Source organism: Lagopus muta, chromosome 1, assembly GCF_023343835.1.
Source record: "Lagopus muta isolate bLagMut1 chromosome 1, bLagMut1 primary, whole genome shotgun sequence".
Classification (NCBI taxonomy): Eukaryota; Metazoa; Chordata; class Aves; order Galliformes; family Phasianidae; genus Lagopus; species Lagopus muta.
This window is the reverse complement of record NC_064433.1, coordinates 161,595,888-161,623,546: the sequence shown is the minus strand read 5'-3', so window position 1 is coordinate 161,623,546 and position 27,659 is coordinate 161,595,888. Positions and strand designations below refer to the sequence as shown.

The 27,659-nt window shown below is 33.3% G+C and overlaps 1 protein-coding gene across 4 annotated transcripts in view; it reads left to right on the top strand.

Annotated features, from left to right (window-relative positions):
• Positions 1 to 27,659, top strand: part of PCDH17 (protocadherin 17) — an 86,084-nt gene that overhangs the window by 6,109 nt on the left and 52,316 nt on the right. For 3 of the 4 annotated variants that reach the window (XM_048932710.1, XM_048932709.1, XM_048932707.1), the window contains exons 3-4: positions 22,305 to 22,363; positions 22,529 to 22,701. In XM_048932710.1, coding sequence (XP_048788667.1) covers positions 22,305 to 22,363; positions 22,529 to 22,701 — 232 coding nt within the window. The remainder of the gene's footprint in view (positions 1 to 22,304; positions 22,364 to 22,528; positions 22,702 to 27,659) is intronic. The other variant, XM_048932717.1, reaches the window with a different exon arrangement.

Here is a 27,659-nt window from a genome sequence, read left to right as displayed (position 1 = left end):
AGAAATTACAGCTGGGCTGCATTCTGCTGTCAGTTATATCCATACTGTCCTCTACCGACTTTTGTGAATGTGAAAAGTGGCAGAATTTGGACCATTGGATATAGGGTGCTAATCAATTGACTTAATTTCTAGCAGGTATTGCAAACTCAGAAGACATATTCTAGAGCAGTGCACTCACAGAGAGAAGGTGAGGGCAGAATTTGGCTCCAGTTGATTTAATTTAAAATATTGCTTTATGATTAATGCAGCTTAATGTTCAAATATTTCAGGTATGTTCCAAAGTGATTTTTAACGTTTGGATTGAAAGCAGGCTCTGGATAATGACTATTAAATATATTTGAAATGTCATATTTGTTTTGTCCTGTAGTCTCCTAATACGCTGTTCTGAGTCATAGGGGAATGAGCTGAGTGTATCAGAAGTGACACAGACTCACTTTGTATATGCAGCTACTGGGAAAGAAGTTGCACTTTAGACACCTGATGTACCAAAAGAAAATTCATAGTACCTTTGAGTTATGCTACCCTGCAGTCTGTGATCACCGGATCACCGGATCATCCGGATCACACCGGATGTTCTAGTTGCCAGCTGCATCTAACATTTTAAACTAAATAGAAGTATCCATCAGTTAAGTAACGAAAATTCCAGTAACTGATAGCCTGTAAATGGAATATTTTTGACAGGAAAAGAAAAAAGAAAAAAAAAAAAAGTAAAAAAAAAAAAAGTAAAGGCTGTTTGTACAAGGTCACTGTGAACTAATCCTCAACCCACTATTGAGTTGAGTTATGTCACAGAAACAATTTCATTTTATGCCTATCATGAATTTGTGTTGCTGTCAATTAGGTGAGCAGAGCAATACGTAAAATCTGGAATTGATTTTAACAAAAAGTGACACTTCAGGAAAGAGTTTAGTTTAGGGCGCAACCAGAGATAATTTGATTTATAATTCATGCTTTATGAGACAAATAACTTTCAATGACACGTGTTTAAGTAATGTCAACTTTTTTTTTACTGTAAAATGGAGTGGTCAGAATGCTAAGAAAAAAAAAGAAGGGTTTTTTTTGTTTTGTTTTGTTTTTTGTTTTGTTTTGTTTTTTAACCTACTGGCAAGTGTAATAGTTACTAAGAGCCAAATAATTTTACTTTCCTACAACCATGTAATGCCTATATAAAGCAATTAATTCATGTACTGATGCTACTGAGTAGTAAAAATTCAATTGTAGTGTAAAATCCCTATGGAAAATATGGTACCTTTTTTAAAGTGTTCAGTGTATAATATCAGTCATGATTTTTTATTTATTTATTTTTCTTCCCGAGGTCTATATAAAGCTAAAAGAGGAATTTCCTCCCTTACAAAGGTGTGTTGTGGTTTCTGTAAGAGTTTTCGATATGGCGACTGTGGGAAATGCTTACCATAACTCCACACAGCACATACAGGCTTATCAAATATTTTACTCTTGCTTTCCCTGAATATCCAACACAGCATGGGATACCTAGATGGTCCAGCAAGCAGATTAGGAAACATTCATTTTCCCCAGTGAACACCTGTTGAAATGTACTTACTAATGTTATACTTTGTAATTGTATTAACCAAACAAAACCATCATGTGAAACAGAGCAGTTGTTTTCAGTTCAGGAGGGGCCCAGACTTAAAGTAGTCAGAGGGGAAAATCCAATCCTGCTTCAGTCTAATTTTGTATTACTGAAATACGTTTTGTATTCTCCATCTCTCCATCTCTAGAGTAAATTTTATATAAAATTTGAATTCAGTATGTATACACTGCTTTCTGTCTGGTCTTCCATTTCTGCATCATATAAAATTCAAACTGCAAGCTCACAGAGAAGCTGTAAAGGATCAGTCCTCTCTGTGGATCTAACGTATCACAGGAAACACAAGAAGAGCAAATTGCACAGTTAGGAATCAAAAGTATAGCCAGTGGATAAAAAAAGACACAGAATCCAAGCAGCTGCTTTATCATCTGCTTTCATTAGTCAATTCAAAACGGCAGTTTTCTTCGTTACTTCAGTAAGAGAAAGCCAAATGGTTGTGTAAGTGTTCCCTAGTGAATATTCACTTGAGTTTTTCCAGGTATATTGCCGAATCGTGGTAATCTCACACTATATTATTTATACAATGAAACTGCTTTCCTTCACTCTCATTTTCTCAGCAAGTGAGAATAGCAAAGTTCTGTAAGAGGAATCAGATACTGTAACTTTGTTTATCTATGTATATCTATATGCTTATATGCAGTGCATATACATATGTATATACATAGTAAGTGTTACATTATTGCTTAGACCGATTGAGTCTGCAAATATTTAAAATCAAGTAATTTATTTATCTGAAAGATCCAAGTTTTCTCACTCCCGATAAGAGTACTTACCTTTTTTTTTTCCTCCTTTTCAGTAGGGGCTGTTAACATCAATAGGCTTTGTGATTTCTAATGAAATTATGCTACAAACAGCACAATTTGTATCTTTGTATACCTGTGGGATAAACTGTTCCTTAGTGGCTATGGGTTTCAGACTCACCCCAGAGAACTAGAAGCAAAATACTGCTGCATATATATTACAGAGTAGTGTAATCTTCTCTCTCTTTGAGTGACTCCTGTTATTCACTAGTCACAAGGTCTAACAACTTGTGTCTTTTTTCACTGCTTTGTAGCATTTAGCTACTTGTAATGATTGCGTATGCTATTTATGTGAGTCAGAGAAGTCATTTGTTACTATAATAATTTAATAATTTAAACATGCACACTTACAGGTACGTGTAAATTTTGGATAAATAGACAAGGATGCTGAATACCTCTAGCATTTATTGGCTTATAAGAGAATTGCAACTGCCTACGGTTTCTGAAAATAGACCATTTGTGATTTGACATGCACGTGAGGTTGATATGTATAAAGAACAGCATTAATAATGCACCGTGCAGTTAGAACAACTACACATTATCACGTTCTGTTGTTTTTTACTTCAGCAATCACATTCTAAACATATTTTAGAAACACTGCTTTCAAAGAGTAACTCAGTGAAAAACATTCAAATGCAGACAAGAGCTGTACAATTCTCCCTATCACATTAAATATTCCATGCAGTCTTTCAATCACTTGGAGTCCAAACTATTCATTTTTACTGGGGAAAAATGGGGAAGACTGGAGAAAATTGAGTGTCTACATGGCTGACAGGCAGTATCAATTCAGTTGAGATCTTAAAGTCTACTGGGCAAATTCTCTTCATCTCATTTTGGTGAGTACATCAAGTTCATGTACTCTCCTGTCGAAGAGAAACAGTATTTTGCTTTATTTTGAAGAAGATATATTAAATATGTATATATAAAGCACACACATATATATAGGTGTGTGAAAAATGTATAAACATACACGTGTATGTTGATGTCTCTCATAACAAAAGGTTATATGATGACCAGTTTGTGTTAGTTATGGGGAAGCCTTTCCCTGTATGAACAAGTGACAGTCTCTTTTCCTGCAGGATTTCAGCGTATAAGAATGAATGGATACAGGGGAACAAATAGGTTCCTTAAATATATAAGTTCTGGAAGAAGATTTCTCAAAGTGACATGACAGTAGTGCAGAAAACTATCTACTGCAAAGACTAGAGATTTTTACTATTCTTGTGGTGCAACTTGGAAAGATTTGGGTATATGTGAGGAATGAGACAGGAGTTAATAAAGGAAGTAGTGTCCACAGGTTTTGATATACAACTCAGAGAAAAAAGAATGGCAGTTCTGCAAGAAGCTCTCAAGCTGGGAACTACTTTAGTTGCTGTGCCAGGCAGTCCTGTAGCATTTTAAGATAAAGTACAGATCATTCTTAATACTTTAGGCACCTGATGTTTACGATGTGTCAACAGATTACTGTTAACTCCCAGTGCAGCTTCATTGCCAGGTGTCTAGTAGTACCTAAGAAGATGCAATCTTCAGGGGAAATAAAAACATGAGCTACATTGGTACTGCTCTCTCTTTAGATATTATATCATTTCATGCTTTACTTCAAGAAACTTCAGCTCAAAAATGTCAGGATTGCAAAAAAGAAGCATGCAACTTTCCTTACAGAAGTTGCATTGTTCTTGGTGTTTTAAAATTCCCGTCTAAAATCAGAGGTAGTAAGCTTGATTTCTGTATCTACTCTGCAAATGTTATTCTCTCTCACTACAGCTAGTAGAAATTAATATTTTACACTAAGAGGATGCAGGGGCAGTTCTACACATTTACAGATTGGCAAATTTGTACCCATTACATGTTTGAATGTATTCTAGGGCCATATCTAAGGATTGTCATAAATTTCAGAACAGCCTGACTGAGATGAATTATGGTAGTTTTTACAATCTGGCAAGGGCAGATGTCTTGCAAAATAACTCCTGTGAATGCCTTGCATTGTGTAAATACAGTCTGCAATTAGTAGGATTTTGTATTCTGTAGTTCTGTAGCTTTAGGTTTACTTATTCATTAAAGTCAGTACTGTGATTAGCTGTACAAGAATTGCAGGACAGGACATTTTCTGTGTTTGGGTGAAGCATAATTCTGTTCTTCCACTACGTAATACTGTGACAAAGTACATTCATTTTGGGAGCAAGTGTAGCAACCTAGAGCAAAGTGTGGTGTCCAGCTCAGTTGCTGAAATAGGCAGAGGAAGCAGAATTTGTTCCCTGTTTTGCATTATTGCTGCCCTGGTCTTGATCTCCTTGACAATATTGTTTATAGCAACATTATTTCAAAAGGGTAATTCCTGATATATAGGTCCATGTGAAATCTAAAGAACTTTTCCAAGATGAAATGCTTTAATATGAAGCAATAAAAATACATGGAGAAAGACAACTTAAGAGAACACTGATCTAAGAAAGAAACTGATACTGCCACGATAGGAATTCTTGGTCACCAATAAATTAAGAATAATAATGTCTCCCTAGAAGTTGCTGTTTTATAAATTATGAGAGTAGTAGAAAGTACAGTTAAAATAAGTGATGAGACAAGTCATGCAGCATCTACTAAGTCTCACCTCCAATGGCTCTTAAAGTTGTCTGGGCTTTCCTTATCTTGGTGCTCACTCTTATTTCCTAACTTTAACTGGTAAATTTCACACATGATTGTAATTACCAGTGCAATTTTCATGACTGATCCATTGATGAATAATCTTTTAACACCAGATTTGGCCAGGTTTCTGTTATTCTTACCCACACTGAAAAGAAAGCCTGGTTTTACTCAGATATCAATCAATAGCATAATTTCGTCCATCAATTATTTCAGTGGATTGAAGTAAATTGTGACTAAGATTCTTACATAGTGCAACTAAGAATAGTATGATCAGGCCTGTTATTTTTTGACTTCATCCTTTTGTGATGTTTTCTTACAACATCTTTACAGACATTAATTGATGAGACTAGAATTTAGAAGATCTCAGCTCTATAATGTGAACTGTAACACAATCAGGTGTGCAGCTGCAAGAGGAAATCAAGTGCTCTGTTGAACATATTGCTGAAAATCCTGTTTCATATGTTTTCATTAATTTTACAAAAATGTGCAGAATGTGACATTCGTAACAATCAGTAAATATTGATATATGGAATATTGTAATTAGGTTAGCCTATTTGAAAATATCACTTGCTGATAAAAAGGCATAGGTATAAACTTGCTTCTTTAAGAAGGTAAAAATATGAATGAGAGAATATGTTCTGGTCACTGTATATGGCTGTAATGGGATTTTGTTTTCATTTTATTATCTTCCTCCTCAAGAAGCTTTAACGTACAGAGAAATATTTATGTTTTCAAAGAACTTGCTTCATCTTTCTTTCCTCAGTGTTCCTCTAAAAGTTAAAATGCCTTGCCAAATTATCTGCAAATGTATGTATCCAGGCTGCTGTTTTCTTTCTGATGAAAACATATTGCATGCATAGCAGAGGTCTTGAGAGGTTGCTTCAAGATTGAGGAGTGCATGTAAATATAAAGGAATTACATTTTGCTACTAGTGTTTTCCAACAGGTAGAAATTTTCTTGTGAAAAGAACTTAAAAAATGTTTTGTTGACCAGAGCAGGTCCATTTTTATCTTTAAAAGTATCAAAGTCAAAAGGTCAGAGTAGAGCAGTTGGGACAAATTTTTACAGCAGATGGTTTGAGAGCTTTATGCTTTCAATTGTATCTCCACTTCAGCTGAAGAGAAATGGTGAAATTAAAGCTAAAGGGTTTGAGAATATAGGAAAAAAATAAAGCTCTCAGGGGAATGCAATCTCTTACCTACATAGGAAAATAATAAATAAATAAAAAATAGCAGATACTAGGAAGAGAGTGTCAGTATCATTTTGGAAAAAGTTCTTTGAGTGTGTTTCATTTATTAGGTTTTCTAAGGGGGCAGCAAGGAGATTAACTATTTGTTGCAGCTTTTCCGGATGTGATTGGATGTAACGGAGTATGCTGACTGCAATAAATCATAGCTAGGGTGCATTCTAAACTCTTGTGATGTATTTTTCATGGTCTTTTAAATACAACTTTATTATTATTATTATTATTATTATTATTATTATTATTATTACTATTACTATTATTATTCTACTTTAGTCTTTTTCAGAAGAAGATTCTGGATTAATTACTGTAAATCCTGTGAGAAAGAAATAGAGAAATAAATTATTAAGCGTTTTAGATGAAATGCTCAGTATTAACTACTACATTCAAGAACAAGCAAATTCATGTGAATGTCTCTGTTAATTAGGATATTAGGTAATGCTTCAAATAACCTCCTTCTTATTCCCAAAGGCTTCTGATATCATTCCTGCTTATTCAGATCACAAGAGAAGCATCTCTTTACTGAATTGCATGAAGTACAGAGCTAACTGTATAGAAAGGATAGCAGTTGCTTGAAATAAGAAAATACTTCCCTATGCTTCATCCTAAAAATTGAGAAGTCCCTCTACGTGTATAGATAATGCTGAAATGTTTCAGCCAATTATTAACCTTGCTTGTGCAGAAAGACAGCATGAAGATCAGTTTACATCTTTTGGTGCAGTGAGGAAATGGCACCCGTTCGAACCCCCAAGCTGATCTATTCTCAATTTAGTGCCCTATAGGCAATCTAGGAAAGTAAATGCTTCAAGAGAACAGTATTTCATATTATCTGTGGAAGTTTCTACTGCCTTTGTCATTTATGCATCAGACCAGAGTTCCTCTGGTTCATAAAATACTTTTCCCCGTAACAGAAGAGTTTCTAATTACATCCTGTTCCATGCTGTGTGGCTGCGTGCTGCAGTCTCCACTGCATGCCAAAGGAGGACTCTAACAGGGAAAAGCAGAACTCTCATTACAAGTAGTGTGGGTGGGACCTCTGATCGATGCATTGTAAGTTCTTTCAGTGATAGACGTGTGAAATGAGTTTCAGGCAGTGTTTCAGACCATCTATTGGTACATGTGACACACTTGTATTTGCCTGTACTAGTTCTAGTGACACTATGATTACTGGTATTTGCAGTCCTTGCCCTGGAACACTTCCAGGCAGTTTTATTGTATTGAAATGGCTCTTGTAGTTCATTGAGCATCTAGCATAGCACTGTTGTTTATGATTGGCACGTTTGCATATATTTATTCAAAAAAAAATCAGGCAGTTAAACTGCATAATTATGGGAAAACGAATCATAACAATAAAAGACCATTTAAGTTAACAAGCTTTGTGATCAAAGGATAAATACAGGTTGGATAAATGAGACTCTAGATGTAACTAATCTACATAAATAGGCTTTGGTTTGATTAGAGGAAAGGAATATATTAAAATAATCCAAAGCTATTAAAATCATTTTACTTCAGTACTTTTGAAAATCTTTTATTTTATCTCAATTTTAACATTTCTATACAATAAAAATAGCTGTGTTCAATGCTAAACTATCTCAACTTGTGTTTATTTCTTGATTAATAGTGTTCAGAGAGCGAAGAAATAAATTCTAAACTGACAGAAGTAAACAAAAGTAACAAGTTTTCATTCTAGTTTGAATGTCTCGTGTGTCAGAAAGCCTTAAACACTTTTTAATGTCTTAATTTTAATTTTTTAATGTCACAATGTTGGAGGTTGTTTTTTTATTTTTTTTGATTGATTTTTAATTAAAGAAAAACATTAAAGGGAACATTTAAAGGACAATTTCTTGTTTACTGTCTTTATCAGCAGAGAGCAGCCTTTGTAGTGTTTGAAAGCTGGTGCATTAAAAATCAATTTCAAGTCTTCAAAGCTATAAACTCTTGCTTGCTTTGTAGATATATACTATGTTTAAAATCATTGGAAGCACACTTGACAATTGAATTAAAAACAAAAGGTAAATAATGGCTTCATCCAAATTTTGAAGGATTTTAATGTATTTTTAATAATAGCTAAAGAACTTTCTTATTGAGAACAGACATGTGAATCACAATTTGTAGCTTTTGAAAGCATAATTTGTTCCTGAAGACAGTTGTATGCATTATTTTATTAATAGAGTTTTGTTTTAAACCTCTGTTGGTGTTACACTGTTCATTTTAATGAACACCGTGACTCAAACACAGAACATGTCAGTCACTATCTTTACTTACTATATTTCTGTCTTGTTCATTGCTGATTGCTAAGCAACCACTTACAGTTAAGCTTGTTTAGCTACAATTCAGTTTTTTGGTTTTTTTTTTTCTTTTTTTTTTAAAGGTAAACCCATGTGATCTAAAGATACTCAATAAAAATATTTAAATTATATAACATTTTAAAGGTTAAAAACAAAAACAAAGCAACAACAAAAAACACTAAAAATGTTGTTTTAACAGTGTCCCTCAGATTCAGAACTTGGGCTTTGCTCTGATACTGAGAAACAGACTGTCAACGAAAGCCGAAAAAACAAGATGATGTCTTTAATCAGTACATAGGCAATTTTGAGGCTTACAGATGCTAACCTTCTTTTAAATTGCATTTGTACTATGTCTTTCAAGGAACGATCTTTAGAACACTTATTCAGTGAATATTTTAATTTAGGTCAATAGAACCACTGAGTTAAATGGATTGCTTACAGAAATGGAGCTACTGATATGCGTAAGCACATGTAGAATTAAGCTCAGAATCTCTAAGTCTGTATTAGCTTAACTGCTCCCTGTTGCTTTTCTCCCTTACTTTAAAAACATTGCAAAGCTGCAAAAGCTGTTTGTATCACTTAGCCTCAAACTGCATTCTCTAGTACTCTATTGAGATAGTCCTGATGTCTGAATATTTGATATTTTTGCTCTTTTGCATAGACTTGCGTAATTTGATATGCAGATTTGAAGATCATAAAAACAATCCTGCTTTGATGATCATGAGCAAGATTATCCAGCCACAGCTGTAAAGTACCCAGTGTGTTCTTTTCTGATCTCTTCATCATTTCAGTGGATCAAATGACAATAAGAATATAGTGGAATTTAGAGTGCTTGGGAAATACCAAATTTAAAAGCCTTTTAAAAAATGGAAGACATGAAGCCTTGGAAGCTATTTGAATGTCTAGAGTTTATGTCAGATAATAAAACTGTTCATGTGTAGATACATAGATGTGACAGCAGCACAGATTCAAAGCAACTAGTTAGCTGGATTAAAAGAAAAAAAAGTTATCAACAAGCAACGCACATCTATTTATTCATTTATTTAATACTATGCATTATCAGTGTTTTAGAAGATGGTGTCAATCTACACCTTTTTCTACAACAGAGAAAGTATCTATGGGGTGAAAAATGCTTTTTCTTTGAGTGCACAGCTTTCATTTTGTCCATCTGTGAATGTGTTCTGTCTACTTAAACTACCTGTAGCTTCTTTTCAGGTGTAAAAAAATACATTATTGCAAGGGGTAGAACAGCTAGATGAATTTATTATTTATCAATCGGCCACCATCTTCCTCAACAATACACATCCCATCATCACAATAATGTGATTGTAAAAGAAACAGTAATTCCTTCAATTGTGAAGTAGCTCATGTTAAGTAATTCCATGTTTCAAACTGAATTCCAGAATTCTGAAGAAAACTTCAATGTCAGTTCATTCACAATATAAGGGCAGAAACACAAGGAGCCTCTTTTCTTCATCCCCTTCTACATTGATACTGGCAAAATAACCTTGGGCATGAGTGAGTAGATAGATTTCCAGATTCTGACCTACATGTTAGCTTATCTTCTTTGGATAAAGTAAAGCAAAAGAAAACTGCTTTTATTAAACAAATATAATCCTCAGGAATTTTGGCTAGTATTGGCAAAGATAGAGATAAATTGCTTGCAGTCATGTTAAAGTGCCAGCAGAGGAGATTACTTAAATAAAAGATTTTTTCCTAATTTAAATTTTGAGCTATATATTTTCTATAGTATTTTATAATAAAGACAATTACATAGTAATTTAGGTTAGAATGCATGCCCACTTCCCCATCTCAAAACCCAATTTGTTACTACCTGTGGCTATTTCTATTAAAAAAAGAAACATAATTACTAAGAGTCTCAGCAGTCTAAGAGTAAATTTTTTGCAATTACGATACCTCCCTTGGGCAGATGTGTGAAATGGCAGATTAATTCTTGCAAGTAACTGTCTATTCCTTATACACTATTAAAGTTGTTGGTATCATTATATTGGTGATGTTTGTTTTGTAATGGTTAAAGTTATAGCAGTAATCCTATTACAAGTCTTTAGACATAGGGCTTCATACCATAGGCTTTAGAAACTCTGCTGAAGTTTGGTACATGGCATTCTAGAAATTATATCCTAATTCTATTTTTATGGAATATGATGCACTTAACTCTCATTGAGTTCCAATGAAGAAGTCTATTGGTGTGACTTCTTGTGGGCTCTTGATCCACCTGCAGGGAGCAGCACATCCAAATGCATAATTGCCTTAACAAATTATTTTTTTGCCCAACACATGATATTTTCTCTAGAATTTCTTGCACAGCAGTTGTCATATTTCAATTATTTTCCCATTTGGAAAGAGAATTCCTCCATACACAAACTTCTGAATAATAACTTGGGACTTTTGTGACATATTTGTTTACACAAATTTACATTCTTTTCTTTGAAAGTTCGTATTTAAGAGAATAAAAAAGTGATATGCAACATACAGTTATATTCATTTGCTTTTGAAAGAATGTGCTCAAACACTGGCTGAGCTAATTAAATATTGAGACAAATCCATAATTTGAATTCTGTATTCCAGCAACACCCTCAGTCAAATATCAGCATTGATGTTGAGTCTCTGTGGTGAATCTTGTAGAAATGTCCTAGATGTTTACAAACCAACATAAGTTTAAAACAAAGAGAAATTTTTCTGTGGTCTTTGCAGAGAACCCTTTGTCATGTGGTTTATTTTAAGAACAAAATCTACTTTCATAGTCTCAGTATGACAAGCTTTAATGAGAGGAGTAATCCAGAACATTTTCTCCCAGGTTATTAAGAATTTACATGTCAAGGTCACACCCTAAAATACCTGTGAGTCTAGAAGTTACCTGTAGAGAACCCTGGGTTAAGTGGGTGTTGTGTTAAAGGTAAAATGTTTTCCTATTGAGAAAATAACAATCTTCTTTGCTTGCTCTATCTCCTGAACTGATATACAGACTATGAAGTCATTGCAGTATGTTGACACTGAAGTGACAGAGATGTGGATGGTTATACGGAGTGCTGTAATCAAAAGGCCTTATTTTTTCTGTCTACAGCTACTTGGCCATTGCTACTGTATTCAAGATGTATTCAATCAAACTCTACATTTTATGAGGTACCTCATCATAGGCACCTGAATGTTATGGCTTTAAAGCATATTTAGGGACAGAACCTCTTGCTAAATTTGTACAAGCCTAAATTATTTATCTTATGTCACAAATAATAAATCAACTCATCACCATTTTATAGTTGAAAATCTCCTTACATAGGCATGTGAAGCTGTAAAGTTTATGATCTACTGTTCTGTCATAAATTCAGCCATAATTTTGGCAGCATATTTAGTGGTAGATCTTTTTCTAACATTATGAGGAAATAATTATGCCAAGATATTTGTGAGAAAGTTAGGCTTTTTATAATGTCCCAAAATCACTTATAGAATAACTTGTTGATGTTTTTTAATGAAATATTGAAATAGCCTTATGACCTAAATAAGAAACTAGACAGAAGAAAGTATTGTAAGTTTTAGCATCTGCAATTTGCTTCTTAATTCCTGAGGAATTTAAGGCAGGAATCATTGCTTTTCTGGATTTTAGGAAAAGGAGGAGGATAAAGTTTCAGCTTGAGAGGAAAATAAGTGATCTAGATTTATCTCTGTTCTTCTGTCCATCATCTTGAAAGAAAGCTTCAGTGGTCTTCTTTATGTACATTTTCTGTGCAGGCAGTGTGACTTCAGAACAAGGTCCTATGTTACCTTTATTGCTGACATTTTTCACTCTGAAGTGAAGAAACACAGAACTGGACTCTTATGCCACATATAGTGTTTTCTGCCTAGCTAATCACCTTTCCTTGTTGCCGCTGTTACAAGTTGGTTTAAATGTCACCCATTGAGAGGACTATATGCTGGCATAAAAGAATATTATGTATAAGACTTTTTTCACTTTCTATCATTATAGTAATATTCCTGCTTCTTTGTAGCTTTCTACAGCGTACAACATACGTACTGTGGGAATGTAGCACGCTATGTAAAGACTCACTTATCTTGTAATTGAACTATGAAGAATGATCCAAGAACTATTGAAACCAAATTGAAAACATCCATTGATTTCAGTAGACCTCAGGTCATGGCTTCTAGGAGTTTTATTGTTGCTTTTAGTGAGAGTATGGGTTGGACAGAAGGTAAATGTAGTGGATAGGTGTTAACGTGAACTTAAAAGATTTAAAATATTTTCTCTGCTTCTCTTTACTGAACCTTATGAGTACAAAGCAGTTTGTCAGTGTTAAAAAGCCATAATTTGATCTCCTTCTCCACCAGATAGTATTCTAGTTTTAATAAAACTTTTGTCTGTTCAGCAAGCATTTGTGATGTGCTGCTCTTAAAAACAAGAAAACAGCAGTGGTAAGAATAAGACATATTCCACAACTCTTATTGGCTTCATTGGGTGATCCCGCTTAATTCTTTCAGATATGTGTTAACATTAAAAATAAAAATGCCAGCAATTTACGATTGTATTTTAGAATATCTGTATGTGAAGAAAAAAAAAAAAAAAAAAAAAAAAAAAAAAAAGTTGCTTTCACACAGAAAAAAAGGGTTGAAAACACAAGGAAATAAAAATGTTTTTGAAATGATAAATACTTTGATCTCTTTAAATTTCAAGGCAGTAGGTTTTTTTTTTTAAATCTCCATCTAATTTTAATGTGTTAACTTAGAGACTTAATATTTAACATGTATTTTGGAGTGAAAAGTAAAAAAAAAAAAAAAGGCTAATGATATCAAAGATAAACTCCCAAGTGGTATTCTGCTTCTGTGGTATGATATTTCTTCAATAAACTGGATGTTCTTAGGAGTGCAGATTTCATTCTGATTAGCTAACCGTGGTTGTGTTTGCTATGCAGTAAACATAATATCTGTTAGGAATACCGAGGTAGACTCAATATGGTGGGAGCCATGGATAAAAGGTGCATTAAAGCGTTTCAAATTCAATCATTAGGTTTCATTGCACCCATCTGCTACCAGAAAATATAATTGGCAACTTGATTCATTGACCTTTAACTGTCATTTTGGACCATGTTTTTTTTAAATCCATATTTTCAAGTTAGATATAAAGAGTTAATTAAATAAGAGAATGCCCAGTACATTTTAATGCAATTACTTTTTTCTTCTTTTCTTTTTTCCTTTTTTTAAAGTAAAATTTGTGGGTTTTTTTTGTTGTTTTTGTTTTTTTTTTTGTTTTTTTTTTTTTTTTTTTTTTTTTTAATATAATCAGGTTTAATGTCTGTTGTATATTCTGCTAATCCAGTCAAAGTAGTTATTTAATATTGAATGTGGTTAAAAGCAACTAATGTTCAACTTCATTAAGGCTTCTATTAAATAGAAGGCTTGCTGAACTACTGTTCTTTTGTTTGTTTGTTTGTTTGTTTGTTTGTTTTTTAATACTTGAACCAGTACCTCATTTTATTTATTTCCAGGGGTCTCTGTTGCACTAAAATTATAGTTACAAGCATCAATTCTATCGAGATTATATAGCACAACTCAAGGACTAAATAAGCATTGAAATTTTTGAGTATTTCAGATTTTATTGCTAAAACATATTTAATCTTTTTTATTTTCTTGCACAGATACTCTCATGCAAGTGGGATGGATTGCATACAACTTTTGGCACTTCTGTGTTTCTGGCACACAAGTAGATTGTTCTGTAACAGTGTTAATAAGAGCAAGCAGGGAACAATGTGATAAATGAGGATTATTTAGTATTTTCTCAGTGATGGTAAATTACAGCACTATTCTGTCTTCTGAAGTTTATATAAAAGGAAAAAAAGTGACTACACGTGTTTCTTCACAGTAGGATACAACTCCTCAAATATTTATATATTATACAGACAGATGCATGCAACCTAACCTTATAATCCCATTTTGCAGCTTTCCCAAATACTGGGGAGCTCGATAAACAGGAAGCCGATTATATTGGCAGTGTAACTCCATTAATAGGATTCGGATTTGCCTTATTGACAAGCCAGTACTGCTAATATGATCCAGTATATTAAATTGACAGGAAAACTGGAGCGATAGAATGTATCTTCAATCTAATTGACAGGGAAGCTCTTTCAGAAGGTTCTTAATGTGTTTTTTATTGACAGTGCAGCTTCAGTAAGTACATATCACTGGTGAACAGTGTAAATATATTGGATGCAACTGTACCAGTAGATTCAGGTGAAGTAGTCATTATTCTGTTTTCCTATACTTCTATCTTCACTTTGATTTAGCTTGTATCAAGCTCTCTCATAAGATCTTCACAAAGACTTCTTAAAGCACCAGTCTAACTGCATTGCTCACAGGTGTTTGACAGGTTGTGAATTATTTTAAATGTGTTCATCATTTTTAAATGAATAGAGGCAATACAGAACAATGCAATAATGTGTCATGAATTTCATTATGTTTATTTATTGATGCTGTGATAGCAGAAGGAGAGCTATTGTACTTTCAGATAGAGCTCTTTATGTGGTGTGATATTTAGCACTTCTTCCACCTCTTCTGGTCTTACACACTCTCCAAAAAAATAGTTCATATAGCAATTAGATTTTTCTAGTCCCATTTGATAAATCTGCACATTCTCTTTCCAGACTGTGGAAATTTCATTAAATGGTTATATTTCTTGATTCTGCACTGCAAAGTAAAATGAGGCTCAGAAGCCTAAAAACCACCGTAAGATCAACAATTGGAGTTCAGTCTGGAAAATTTACTTAATTCCCTTTTTAATAGGAGGAAGCTTTGGGTTCAGTTTCCACAATTTTTCCTAGTTTTTAAGTCTGCTCATAAATGTGTATCCTGTATCTCTGGCTGAGGAGTTAAGGAGTTATCTTTATTTTATATGTGAAAAACTGATCAGTCTGAACTCATCCTTTCTCTTGTCTTACAGGTCTCTTTATCTACCAGGGCCACACAAAAACTGTCTCTCTTACAGTGACCTTTTTAACTTCTTCAGAATTCAGGCTTGGTGCATCAATGAAGTGAGAGAAATCTTCACTTGGCCCTGTGTTTTCTAATCCTCACACTACATTAAATCACTATCATCTGGGCTCTGTCTTCTCTTGTGCCTTGTGCGTTGCGGAGTAAATTCTAGTAAAAACTTGAAAAATAATTGTTTTCAGTGAGACAGTACTACACTATCTGTGATACTTTGAAAGAAATTCTCTAACAAAAAAGATCTGTAACATGTGTAACAACTGTAGTATGTGCTAAGAAAATTAGTACATGGATTAGTCTATATATCTGGGGAAAATTTATATTCCTCCACTCACAGGAAAAAAATGAAAGTTTCTGTCTCCTGAGTCCTACTTTTACTTTTTTTGAAGCCCCTCTAACTATTTGACTGAGTAACCCAGGAACGAACTCTCATCATTTTGCTTTTCTCATTCAAGGGAAAGAGAAAACACCAACATCCTTCAGTAAAACATACAGGAAACTGGTGAATGCTGTGGCCTTGTGCATCTCTCTGGTTTTCTTGCCATGTGTTTTTCAGCAGTGTCACACATGTCAGAAATTCACGTAAATAAACTGTTCTTATAACTCTAAAATACTCATTTTGCAACATGTGAAACATCTCAAATATGTACATTCATATAAATTATGTCTCAAAAATATTTTCAAAGACAAAGCAGAGAGCACATGTTAGGATAAGGTTTGTTAAAACAGCTTGCTTAATTTTGCCTTTCAGATAAAATAGAATAATTTATTAGAAGTTTATGCTCAGTTCTCTTTATTTAACATTTTATTTTATTTTTGATACTGAGGTAATACCTTTTCGTACTGAAAGAAGTCTTGTGAAATCAAAAACTGTTCTTCAGGCTAAGCAAACACACTCACTGGGTATATGTGGAAGACTAAGAAGTTCTTTGTGAAAGATTGTATTACATTGAGCAAAACTGTTTCTAACAAAATCAAGACAATTTTCTGCTCTTTTAAAACCTGATTTGGCAGAATGCATTACATTTACATGGTCTTGTAAATGATTGTCATTGCATAAGATACTTGCTTCATGGGGAAAGGGTGGGTACTTCTCAAGAAAAGACACAGAAAGGGCTTGAAGTAGATATTAAGTAGTCATCTGATGAAGAGGAGAGATATTTCATTTTGTAGTTAATGTTTAATTAAAAAGAATTTAGAGTCCGTAAAGACATTTTGCTTTATCATAGTTTCAGGTATGAACATCTACGTAAAATAGAGTTGTGTTGAATCATTTCTGAAAATGTGATACTTGTTCTTGTAATTCTGTGAAAAAAATTATGAATATTCTAGTAGCCGAATATTCATAAAACTGATTAATGTTTTAGTTCTTTTTTACATCTTTTAAATACATCTTTCCCTAATATGACTATTATTTCTGGAAATAATTTGTCAAGAATACTTAAATATTGCATTTCTCCCTTTCTCCCTCTTTCTCTCTCACTTTTCCTCATTTTTTTTGTTGCAGTCATATTGAGTTTATGAGCCATTTTTTTCAGAAGAGAGGTCTGTTAAAATGAAAACTTTTTCTTTTGTTCAGTATTATTCAAACAATATGAAATATATCAAAGCTTGTTATAAATTTTCAGAATAGTGGTATAACAAAGATATTTATTAGAATGGAAACAAAAAAAAAAAAAAAAAAAGAAGGATAAGAGCTAGGAGCTATTTTTTAATAGACAGTTTTTTGTTGTTCTTGTTCCTGTCATTGTCGTTGTTTTGGTTTGTTTTATTTTGTTTTTAAATAGGAATTCTTGAAAGCAGAAGCCCATTCTTTTACCAAGCAGTAGTCAATTTCCTGAAATTTGATTGATTGTTATGGGGCTGCAATTTTAATCCTGATATTTTTATTTGAAAAAATATATATTTCATCACATATATATATATATTGTTATTTATACACACGTTTGCGGAATCACTATTAAATACTTTTTTCTCTGTAAAATATCAAAAACATTTCAATAGAATGTTGTGAACATGATTTTATGAAAGAATTTGATATTTCTTTCTTGGCCATAATTTTTCATTTTGTTTTCCCTAAATTAAAATTTTAGAAGTTATAGCCAATTAATCGTTAGAATTGTTAGAGTAGCAGTTTAAATTTATAAAATTTAGTATTCCAAATTCACCATATATGAACAATACGTACCAATAATTGTAGTTTACAAAGACACTGTTTCATCTTAATATGGAAGCACTAACAATTGTAATAGAATGAATGGCTTTACAGACAGTTGACAACAGCACTTGAAGACTGATCAGCAAGTGATTATTCAAGGTAGACAGTTAGACTGTGGCAATTACATTGCCGCAGCTGAAGACCACATACCAGAAGTGTGTTTTGTACAGGTTTAATTTGCCTGCTCTTCTGTGTTCTTCTTCAAAAGTAATGTAATCAAGTCTTAAGATACTTGTTGAAAGGCAGTGGCTATAGCTTTTTCTTTTTTTTTTTTTTTTTTTTTTTAAATTGCTTTTAGTGGCTTCTGGAAGATTTGTGTGAGTTCTGGTCTCTTTCAAAATATCATTTTTATGAGCTCCATTCTTCTGGCAAAGCTGAGAAGTGTGTACTCAAATCCTCAAGAACTTTTATGTAACATCACAGTAATGACGGTGTTCTTAAGACTTCAAATTTACTGTACAGTCACATATTAGGACAGAAGGATAGAAGAATGCATTTTTAGGGGGCCATTGTAAGAACTCTGGAAATAATATACCTCTTCTCACTGGAAATAAATTAGTTTTAGTCTGTGAAAATAAACTTCTTCTTTAGGAGAGGTGCGATAGGTTAGAGTGATATCACAGACTTTTAATTCACCAGTATTCATCCAGGATGATGGACAGTTCTCACTTCAGTTTTCCTTCAGTTTTCCTTGGAGACATTCTGTCAATGTCTGTTGTTTGTTTGTTTGTTTTTTCCTACTAAAAACTCATGACTTAGTGACCTAATTGATACTCTAGTTCTAAGTCTTCAATTTGAGTAACATATTTTGTGGTGTTTTTTTAATCAGGTACTTATATGTAATTCAGTCCTGGTATGATGCAACTTGCTTAGTGTTAGCTATTAAACTGAATATCTTGCTGGTCATCTATATTATCCCCATAATTATTGAAGGAAGTCAGCTCTAGCAGCAGAACAAACCTAAAGCTAGATGGTCGAAATGGAGCGAATCTTGTGTAGGTACCTGTATCTGTAATATTAGTAAAGAGATCTTAGTTGATTAGGTCAGCTTGTTGATGTTTATCTGTAGGCGCACTGAAACGAACCTGGGGGGGGGCAAACAGAGAGACCCAATTCTAATTTCTGGAAAAGGGCTGTGTACTCAAAGAATGAAGGACTTATTTGCTGTTGATACATTTTTAAAGTAGCACTTATTTTTTAACATCACAGCTATGTGGTGTTAAGAGGTATGATTAATGCATGAGCTGAAATGTGTAATATCACTTCTATAGAAAGTGTAAAAATTTTAAGTATATGATCTCTCACTTCAACTGGAATTAAAGAATAAATAAATAGATATTCATATCTCTCTGTAATCTGTTGTATACAGATTATGTATAACAGATTACTCTAAATTGTGTAGCCTTAAAATTAAATGTTTATTTTTACATATAATATAGGAAAACAATTATTGCCTAGATCTCAGAGTGCCCTGTTACATATCATCATAAGCATGATATTTTCCTAGTTTATAACAGGATAAAGCTTAATGGTTTTAGAACAGAAGGAAAAGAATTCAACTTAGAGTTGTTCAGATGTCTGTGGTTATCAAGTATTTACAGTTGTCCTTTTGCAGCTCTGAACTCACTGTAAAAAGACAATTGTTTGTTTAGATGCAAAATACAATATAAGGAAATTGCTCAAATTTTGATTGATTTAAAGGCCATTTATTACCATAAATACAGAATTTCTCAGAAGCAACTCACATTATTAAGACTGGAGCCAAGATTTTGTCATAACTTCTATTTTAAAATTTATATTTTGAATGGTATATTACATGCTTTTATTGCTGTCAATGCAGAAACAAAATGTTTGACCAGTTCTGACCATGATTCAGATTACAGAGAAGTCCTTAGCACCACATTTAAGAAGCTGCTATAATTAATTCCAGGGCAAGAGTCTGATTTATGTTTCTTAATCAGATAGCAGAGAATTGATGAAAATGCATTTTGTAACAGACATCTTGTCTGACAACATCATAAAAAATGGAAGTGTTGATTCTAGTAGCTGCTATGTGTGGAGGCACATTTCTTGCATGAAAAAAAAAATCACAAGGTTAGTTTTCCTGGGCATCTATAACTGAGATATTTGACTTAGAAAACAGATATGAGTTCAGCAGTTATATAGATTTATTTGGGTTGAGAAGTATCATACTGTATATGTTGTAATGATTATATATATGATGTGGATTTGCTGCTCACTAGAGATGCTGGCTTACAAGTGAATACAAGAAAGGAATAAAATGCAGAATTAAGGCTGCTTCTGAAATATAATGTGTTACATTTAATAGATTAAATATAAGAATTTTATGCCTCCATTTCTTCCTTTTATTTTTTTTTCTTTCAATATTTCTTCTTATAACTTTAAGCATGCTAACAGTTACAGCAAATTTATAATCTAATGACATTGGTTAAAAACAGAATCTTCTCTGTTTCTCAGTATAAAGACCCCTAAATGAGGTAATTAGATTTGTAAAAGTATGACTATCTGTAGCTGAAAATGTGAGTACTTCTGAAAAGGTGACATGGAAAAGCAGTGGCACCACACTGGATTTTGTATGCCAAATCTTCAGAATTCTCCTTTTGTATTGCTTACTCTGCTTGGACAGTATTTAAGAACTTTTATAAGCTCACCTTTTAATGCTTCTGAAGAACAACTATCTTCTCGTACATCAGATTTTCAAATAGTGTGTAATTTTGGTCCAATCAAAAAGTCACATGCAACATACTCTGCAACTTAAATTAAAAAATACTTCAAAATGTGAACATTTTTTTTAAATTATCCTATTTTTTAAAAACCAAAAGACTTATCTACCAGTAAGAAGAATGTGTGTGTAAATATACCTCATATATTCCTGAACAGAAGACAATTTATCTTTTGTGTTTTCCTTAAATCACACGAGATATCCATGAGCATATATATTTCACAAATGTTTTGAGAGTGGCATGTGGCTACTTATTTGCTGTTGTGACCAGCTTTGACTGTTATTTTTCAGATGTAACTTCATGTCTTTTTCAAGGTCCAGTATTCCAAAGATACAAAGAATAGCAAATATTTCTAATTACCATGTGTTTACAAAAAGCGAACGAACAAACAGAAACAGCCAAGCAAAAATAAATCAGAAAGGACAAAAAGGAGAGTGTCAAGGAAAAATAAATATCTAGGAGACCAGTCACTTGTGTAAACAATTATTATACAACATTAAATCTTATATTGGGCCTTCCAGTAATTGAGTACTGCCTGTGCTACTGATGCTGATATGTGAGATGCTGTTGGAAAACTCATCGCTGCTGCAAAGCATAGTGGTGTGATCCAAAGTGATGCAGAAAACAGTAGGCGCTCTGTCACTAGGTCAGCTGCAAGACGAAGTGACATGCGCGAATCTACAGTATATGGGGTTTTGTGAAAGATTCAGTCTCTCTTTCTTCCAAAGAACTTTAGCTGATGACACAAGGGGAATTCAGTTCCCTTTGGCAGGACTCCATGTTGGTCTGGATGCTGTAAATACTTCTGCTTCTACAATTACTTAGCTCATGCTGCTAAAAATACACTCATGACAGAGTTAATGAAAGTATTTTTTTTTTTCAAACCACTTGTCAGCAACAATCATTTAATGTTCTTGCTTGCATGTGTGGTTCTCATTATTCAGATGTAGTTATTAATACTGATGAAAATTAGAGAGAGAAAATCCAAATATTTTCATACTTGCACTTTCCCAGTAGCATTTAAAAACAAATGAAACACTGAAATCTAAACAAGTACAAATATTCTTTTTTTTCTTTTTTTCTTTTTCTCTTTTTTTTCTTTCTTCTTTTTCTTTTTTCTTTTTTCTTTTTTTCCCTTTTTCCTTTTTTCTTTATTTTTCTTTCTCTCCTCTCCTCTCCTCTCCTCTCCTCTCCTCTCCTCTCCTCTCCTCTCCTCTCCTCTCCTCTCCTCTCCTCTCCTCTCCTCTCCTCTCCTCTCCTCTCCTCTCCTCTCCTCTCCTCTCCTCTCCTCTCCTCTCCTCTCTTTTCTTAATTTGCATGTTTTGTGGAAACATATGAAATTGTATTACAGTAGTAAGGGCTTCAGAATCCCAGTAGATGATGTAATTATGATTAAAAATTAGTATTATTGAATAATTCACTTTTGTAATGCACAAAAGTATTTTTTTTTCTCTCGTTTTCAATAACCATCAGTCTTAATATCTAACTAATGAAAAAACATAAACAGAGTCATCTGTCAGGTTGCTCACAGAGAATGCCACTTATTGGAGCCTCATTGTTTACTTTAGCAGGTAATTTGTGGACCGGAATCATTTAATTGTTCTGAGCACATAATTACATGCCAGCATTTTCCAATTTAATTAAAATGTACAAATCTAAAGATTAAGGGAATTTTTGAATTATTAATCATTTCTCCTCTAGGAAATCTTGTTGCTCTGCAGGAGATTTGTCCAGTGTACAACTATACGTATTTTTTTCCTTCTCTTTCGCAGACAGACAATTTTCCCGCAGAGCCCAATTACATGGGCAGCAGGCAGCAGTTTGTTCAAAGGTAAGGCCTATTAAATAACTTTCTCAGCTTCCCCATTTGCATTCTTGTCAAAATTGCTTGGCCAAAGAGTACAATTCAACCTAGAACAAGTAAATACAACTCTCCCTCTCTCTCTCTCTCTCTTTTTTTTTTTTTTTTTTTTTTTTTTTTAAATATGTATTTCAGTAGCTCCACATTCAAGGATCCAGAAAGAGCCAGCTTGAGGGACAGCGGGCATGGGGACAGTGATCAGGCTGACAGTGACCAAGACACTAACAAAGGCTCCTGCTGTGACATGTCTGTTAGGGAGGCACTCAAGATGAAAACTACTTCAACTAAAAGCCAGCCACTTGAACAAGGTGAGTGAAGCCTCCAGTGCTTACAAAGCGTAAAGTTAAGCCATCATTATAAACCTATTAGTGTTGCAGTTGCAGTGTAACAGAGTGGAATAGCCCTCTGATAATACTATCAGAGAAAACTGTAAATCTTGTACCTAGCCCAGAGCAAAGGCATTCATGATCTTTCAGAATGAATATGAAATGAAACCACAAGTATCCTTCTTCCGTAGAACGAAAATATATTAAAAAAATAAAATAAAATAAAATTAGTACTTCTCTAAAATGATTAGAAAATACTTTATCTCCACTGGCATTGCCTGTGATATATTACATACTGTTCTTCAGCCAAAGCATGATTTGAAAACTCAACTCAGACATGACTGCAACAGATAAAAGAGCAGCAGTCATTTACATTCCTCATGTAGTTCGGATGTGAGGAAAAAAAAGAGAGACTCGGGATATTAGACAACAGTAAAAACTGACCGGAAAGTGTTTTCATTTCAAGGATGTATATTTCTATTTGTAATGTTGATTTCACAATTAATAGTAGTATGAGAATTGTCAAAAAATAAAATAATCTGATTTTTAGTATTATTTCACCTACACTCTAGGTTGGTATCAAAGATGAGTGTCTGTGAACCAGCTAAAATTACTTATAGCAGAACAACGACCACAATCTCTGCAAGCTTTCATTCTGACAAATAAGCATATTTATTTCTTCAAAATCTGCGTGTGTCCAGTGCACTTTTTTTTTTTTTTTCCAGATATGCTTTATCTAATTATGAGGTCTTTTATTTCAGAAGAAACAATTAAAAAAAAAAAAAATTGACAAACTGAGCACTTAAGCATTGTGTGTTTGTGTGATTTTGCCGAGGTTGTAGGCAATAAGAAAGAGCACTACTGCTGGAATGTTTTATATATTTATTTTAGGTTAGTTTTTTAAAAGATGATTCAGGCTTAGAGAAAGTTAAGAGATGATTAAATAAGTCAATAAGTTATTGAGAAGCTACATTTATAATTAAGCAGAAAAAAAGTATGAGTTTTTTATTAATTGTTGATTAATTTGATCTAGGTTTTTGTTGTTTTGTTTTGCTTTTGTAGCTAGCCCAGTCTGATCTGTTATACAGTCATTAGGAACATGTTTCTGGTTATATTGGGATTGCAGTGTGACTTTTGCTATGTAGAATATTTAGAATGCTGCAGTATAACTTATTCTGTGTATATTTGAGGGTTGACCTCAAATATGACCTTATTTTCCAACTAATAAATGCCAGAAAGATTATTTTTTCCTAACCTCTTGCCACAGCAAGTCTCTGCTTATAATTAGACATTGATCTGTATAAAGATGCAGCACTAGACTTCTTCTTTTTTTTTTTTTTTTTTTTTTTTTTTTAAGAAACTGAGTGTGTATCTAATTTTCTCAGTTTTGTTTTAGCATAAAGGGTGGATTTCTACCATCAAGTACAGCAATGAGGTTCTAAAATTCAAAAAGTTTAATTGGGAAAATAATTTACTGCTCTAAATAATTAAGAAGTGAGAGCTTTTTAGAAAATCAGTATATAGCCAGAGTTCATATTTTATCACAGTCTGTCAATATAACATCAAGAACAATACAGCTCAAAATATGAAAACATTAGTAAGCAGGTTAAGCCAATCTCTTCTATTCCATGTTTCCTTTGTAACAGTAAAAGTTATCTGGAGGTTTGCATTTATCATTATGTTTCTATGAGAGTCCCCATTTATCAGGAAACAACTCACAGCAGTGGCTCGTATTAATTCCTCACATTCTTATTAAATGTATACTGAACTATGGATGTTAAGTACTGTTAGCCACTGCTTTGCAGCAGCAGATGTTTATGTTTTACTAAGAAAAAATAAATAATTAGCGTAGAGAGATAAATCACTTTTCTTTCCCCCCAAAAATACAATTTCAAATGGTAATAACATATATTTGTTTACCTCCATCTCAAGTATGTGGTAATAAAATCATTTGGCATATTACAAAAACTGAACCAACAGCAAGCATCTTTGGGACTAGAAATCATTACAGTAACAAATGTGGTGCAATATAGTGTTTTCAATAAAATCAATGATAGCTTCTCATTGAGTATTGTGTGATCAAGGCTTTTAGTCCAACATAACTTCTCTCTTTTGAAAGACAATAAACAAAATGGCTTTCTCTACACATTATTCTATTCCATTCCATTCCACACTGAAGAAGAGTAAGAAATATAATGTATGCGATTCAGGTAGAAAGAGGATTGCATTTTTTTTAGAGGAGAATTGTTTTCTGGGAAATGGGGGTGGAATGCTTAATTTTCTATGGTGACACCTGAAGCAGTGTCAGAAGTTGTGTTTCTGTCAGTTCTGTCATCTCTCTAGGTTGTGCTAAAGGGTAGGAATTCACTGTTTTGTAGCAAAGTTTCAGACATGATTATTTCTGTTTAAAGATTCCAAAATAATTTAACTTCTAGAAAAGAGGAGCAAAACAAAGGCCTTTAAAATACATTGAAACAATAAGCCATGTCTCCTTTCAGATATTAATGTTTTCCTTCTCTGTAAATTTTAAGCTATTTTCTGCATAAAAATATCTGTCTGTCTTTGGTCAGATCAGATTTCTCAACTTATTCCTTACTTATACTGATTTGGCTGTCTTACAAAGGAGCTTGTTCTCTATGACTTACTTTTTCAGTGGAATGATTTTAGACATGTATGTCTTGCTTACCTTTTATTTTCCCCATTTTGTTCCTGAGACTTTAAACCCCTTCACAGGTTCAGACAGTTTAAGATCATCCTACTTACAAATATCACACAAATTAACACTGTTAAACACTGTTTGCCAAGTTACATAAAAATTCCTGTTGATTCCACCTGGAGTAGCATGTATTATTCACATTTTATGTTTAAATAATAGAATAATCTTTTTATTTTGCTGTGGCTTGTGCATAAAAACTACGATCAGTGTTTTTTTAAATGACATACAAAGATGAAAATGATATTGTAATCCATAAATGATATCTACAACAAAAACACGTTCATTCTAAACTTTCTTAGTAAGTCCTGAGAATGTTTATGTTATAATCTGTAAAACAGTGTAGAGATAGGGATGTTTTTTTCTAGTTGCTTATAATTCATTCATTTCTTGGATTTTTCGGTGCTTTTCTAATTTAATATATCTCTGGCAGATTATTATTACTATATTATTAGGTTTTTTTTTGTTCAGTATATCACTCACTGTGCAACAGAAATCTTGCTTTCAAAATGCTTGATGTTCACACTTGTATCCTATAGAGGGGGCATTTTTGCACGTGCTTTTGCCTGGTTAATGGTAGCATGGATCCTAAGAATAAAGGATAATCAGAGGTACATCCACGAAGAAAGAGTGAAAGAAAACTTTAACACTGGTGTCAGAAACTCCTCTAAGACCACTTTACCAGGTTTTTCTGGAACCTGGAAACAACACATTTTTAATCTAAGATATATGTGACTAGGATAAAAGGGCTGGAGTTAATCTTCAGCAATAAAAATTTAAAAAATAATTAAAAAAAAAGATTAAATATCACATGAAAATACAACACTTTCTTCATAATCACAATGAAAATACACATGGAACAAAGCTGACGCAAACTTGCATGCAACTGTCTAAAGAATAAAGACCGTATCAGATATTTTGCATCTCAATGAAAACTCTACTTTTTAATGGTCTCCTTCTCTGGAGACATTCAAGACTTGCCTGGATGCATATCTTTGCAACCTGGTCTAGGGAGCCTGCTTTATCAGGGGGGTTGGACTCTATGATCTCTAGAGGCCCCTTCCAGCCCCTACAATTCTGTGATTCTGTAATTCTGTGATTGGTCCACTGAACATGTTCATGGAACAAGACTGTAGTAACTTGTGCATTTTTATTTTCAATTTTTAAAAAGAAAGATCCCTGAAATTGAATATCTTACTTTATCTAACTGCAGCAGAGTAGATATTATCAGAATTTTTTATGAATAATTCTTCTGAACTTTCCAATGATTTTCTTATATCAGCTCAATATCCACACTGGTGCATTTAACACATTCATTATTACGTCTAATCTGACAGAACTTCCTTTCTAATTTTCTACTGTTAATACATTGGTCAAGAGAATAGTATTTCTGAATTCAAGAGAATGTGTAGCATTATAACTGTTCTCCTTCTTGTGAAGTCTGTGGTTCACATTGAATCTTTTGTTGGTATCTTTTGATATCTAGTTTTTAGATTAATATTTTGCACTTTTAATTATAGGTGTACTATGAAAAATGTCAAATATTCTTAGTGCCTTAAACTCGGCAATTTAAAGCTGATCTAGATAACATGTTTGCAAGAGTTTCTTAGACTCACCAAGGTATGCAAATATTCTGTCATGCATCATTTTGAGAAACTAGAAAAATATTCCCCCTTTGAATCTAAGTTAATGATCACACCAGAGGAATATGAGTCAGTCACCTTTGCTGCGCAGTTGACTGTCATAACCTTTCTTATGTTCATATCCAGTGATCTATGATATATTTGTTGAGGAAATTACTGTGAAAAAAATGAGCAAATACTTCTGAAAAATAAAGACTAAGCCGTTTTTCTCCCTCTGTTGCTTTTATGTTGAATGTCTTTTTAAGTTTTATTTTTAGATGGCCTTCTATTCTACCTGAGAATTCAGGCTCACTTTTTACCTGTCAGTTATTTTGATATTGAGTCTAGGTTCATGAGTGGCACTTTATGACGTGTGAGTTGAGTGATAGCCAGGTGTGTTTAGGAGCAGTGTAGTTTGTTTGGTGCTTCCTTGTTAGAAAGGAGTGTGTTTCTATGCATAGCTTCTCTCTGTAGCATGTTCTGCTCACTTGAGTGGCTTTGGAGTTCAAGCAAAGCTATCCAGGTGAGGAAGGAGAAATCTGATGAAACAGGAGCTTGTCTGGGAAGAAATGAGAAAAGGATATGCAGTGGCACCGTAATGGAGA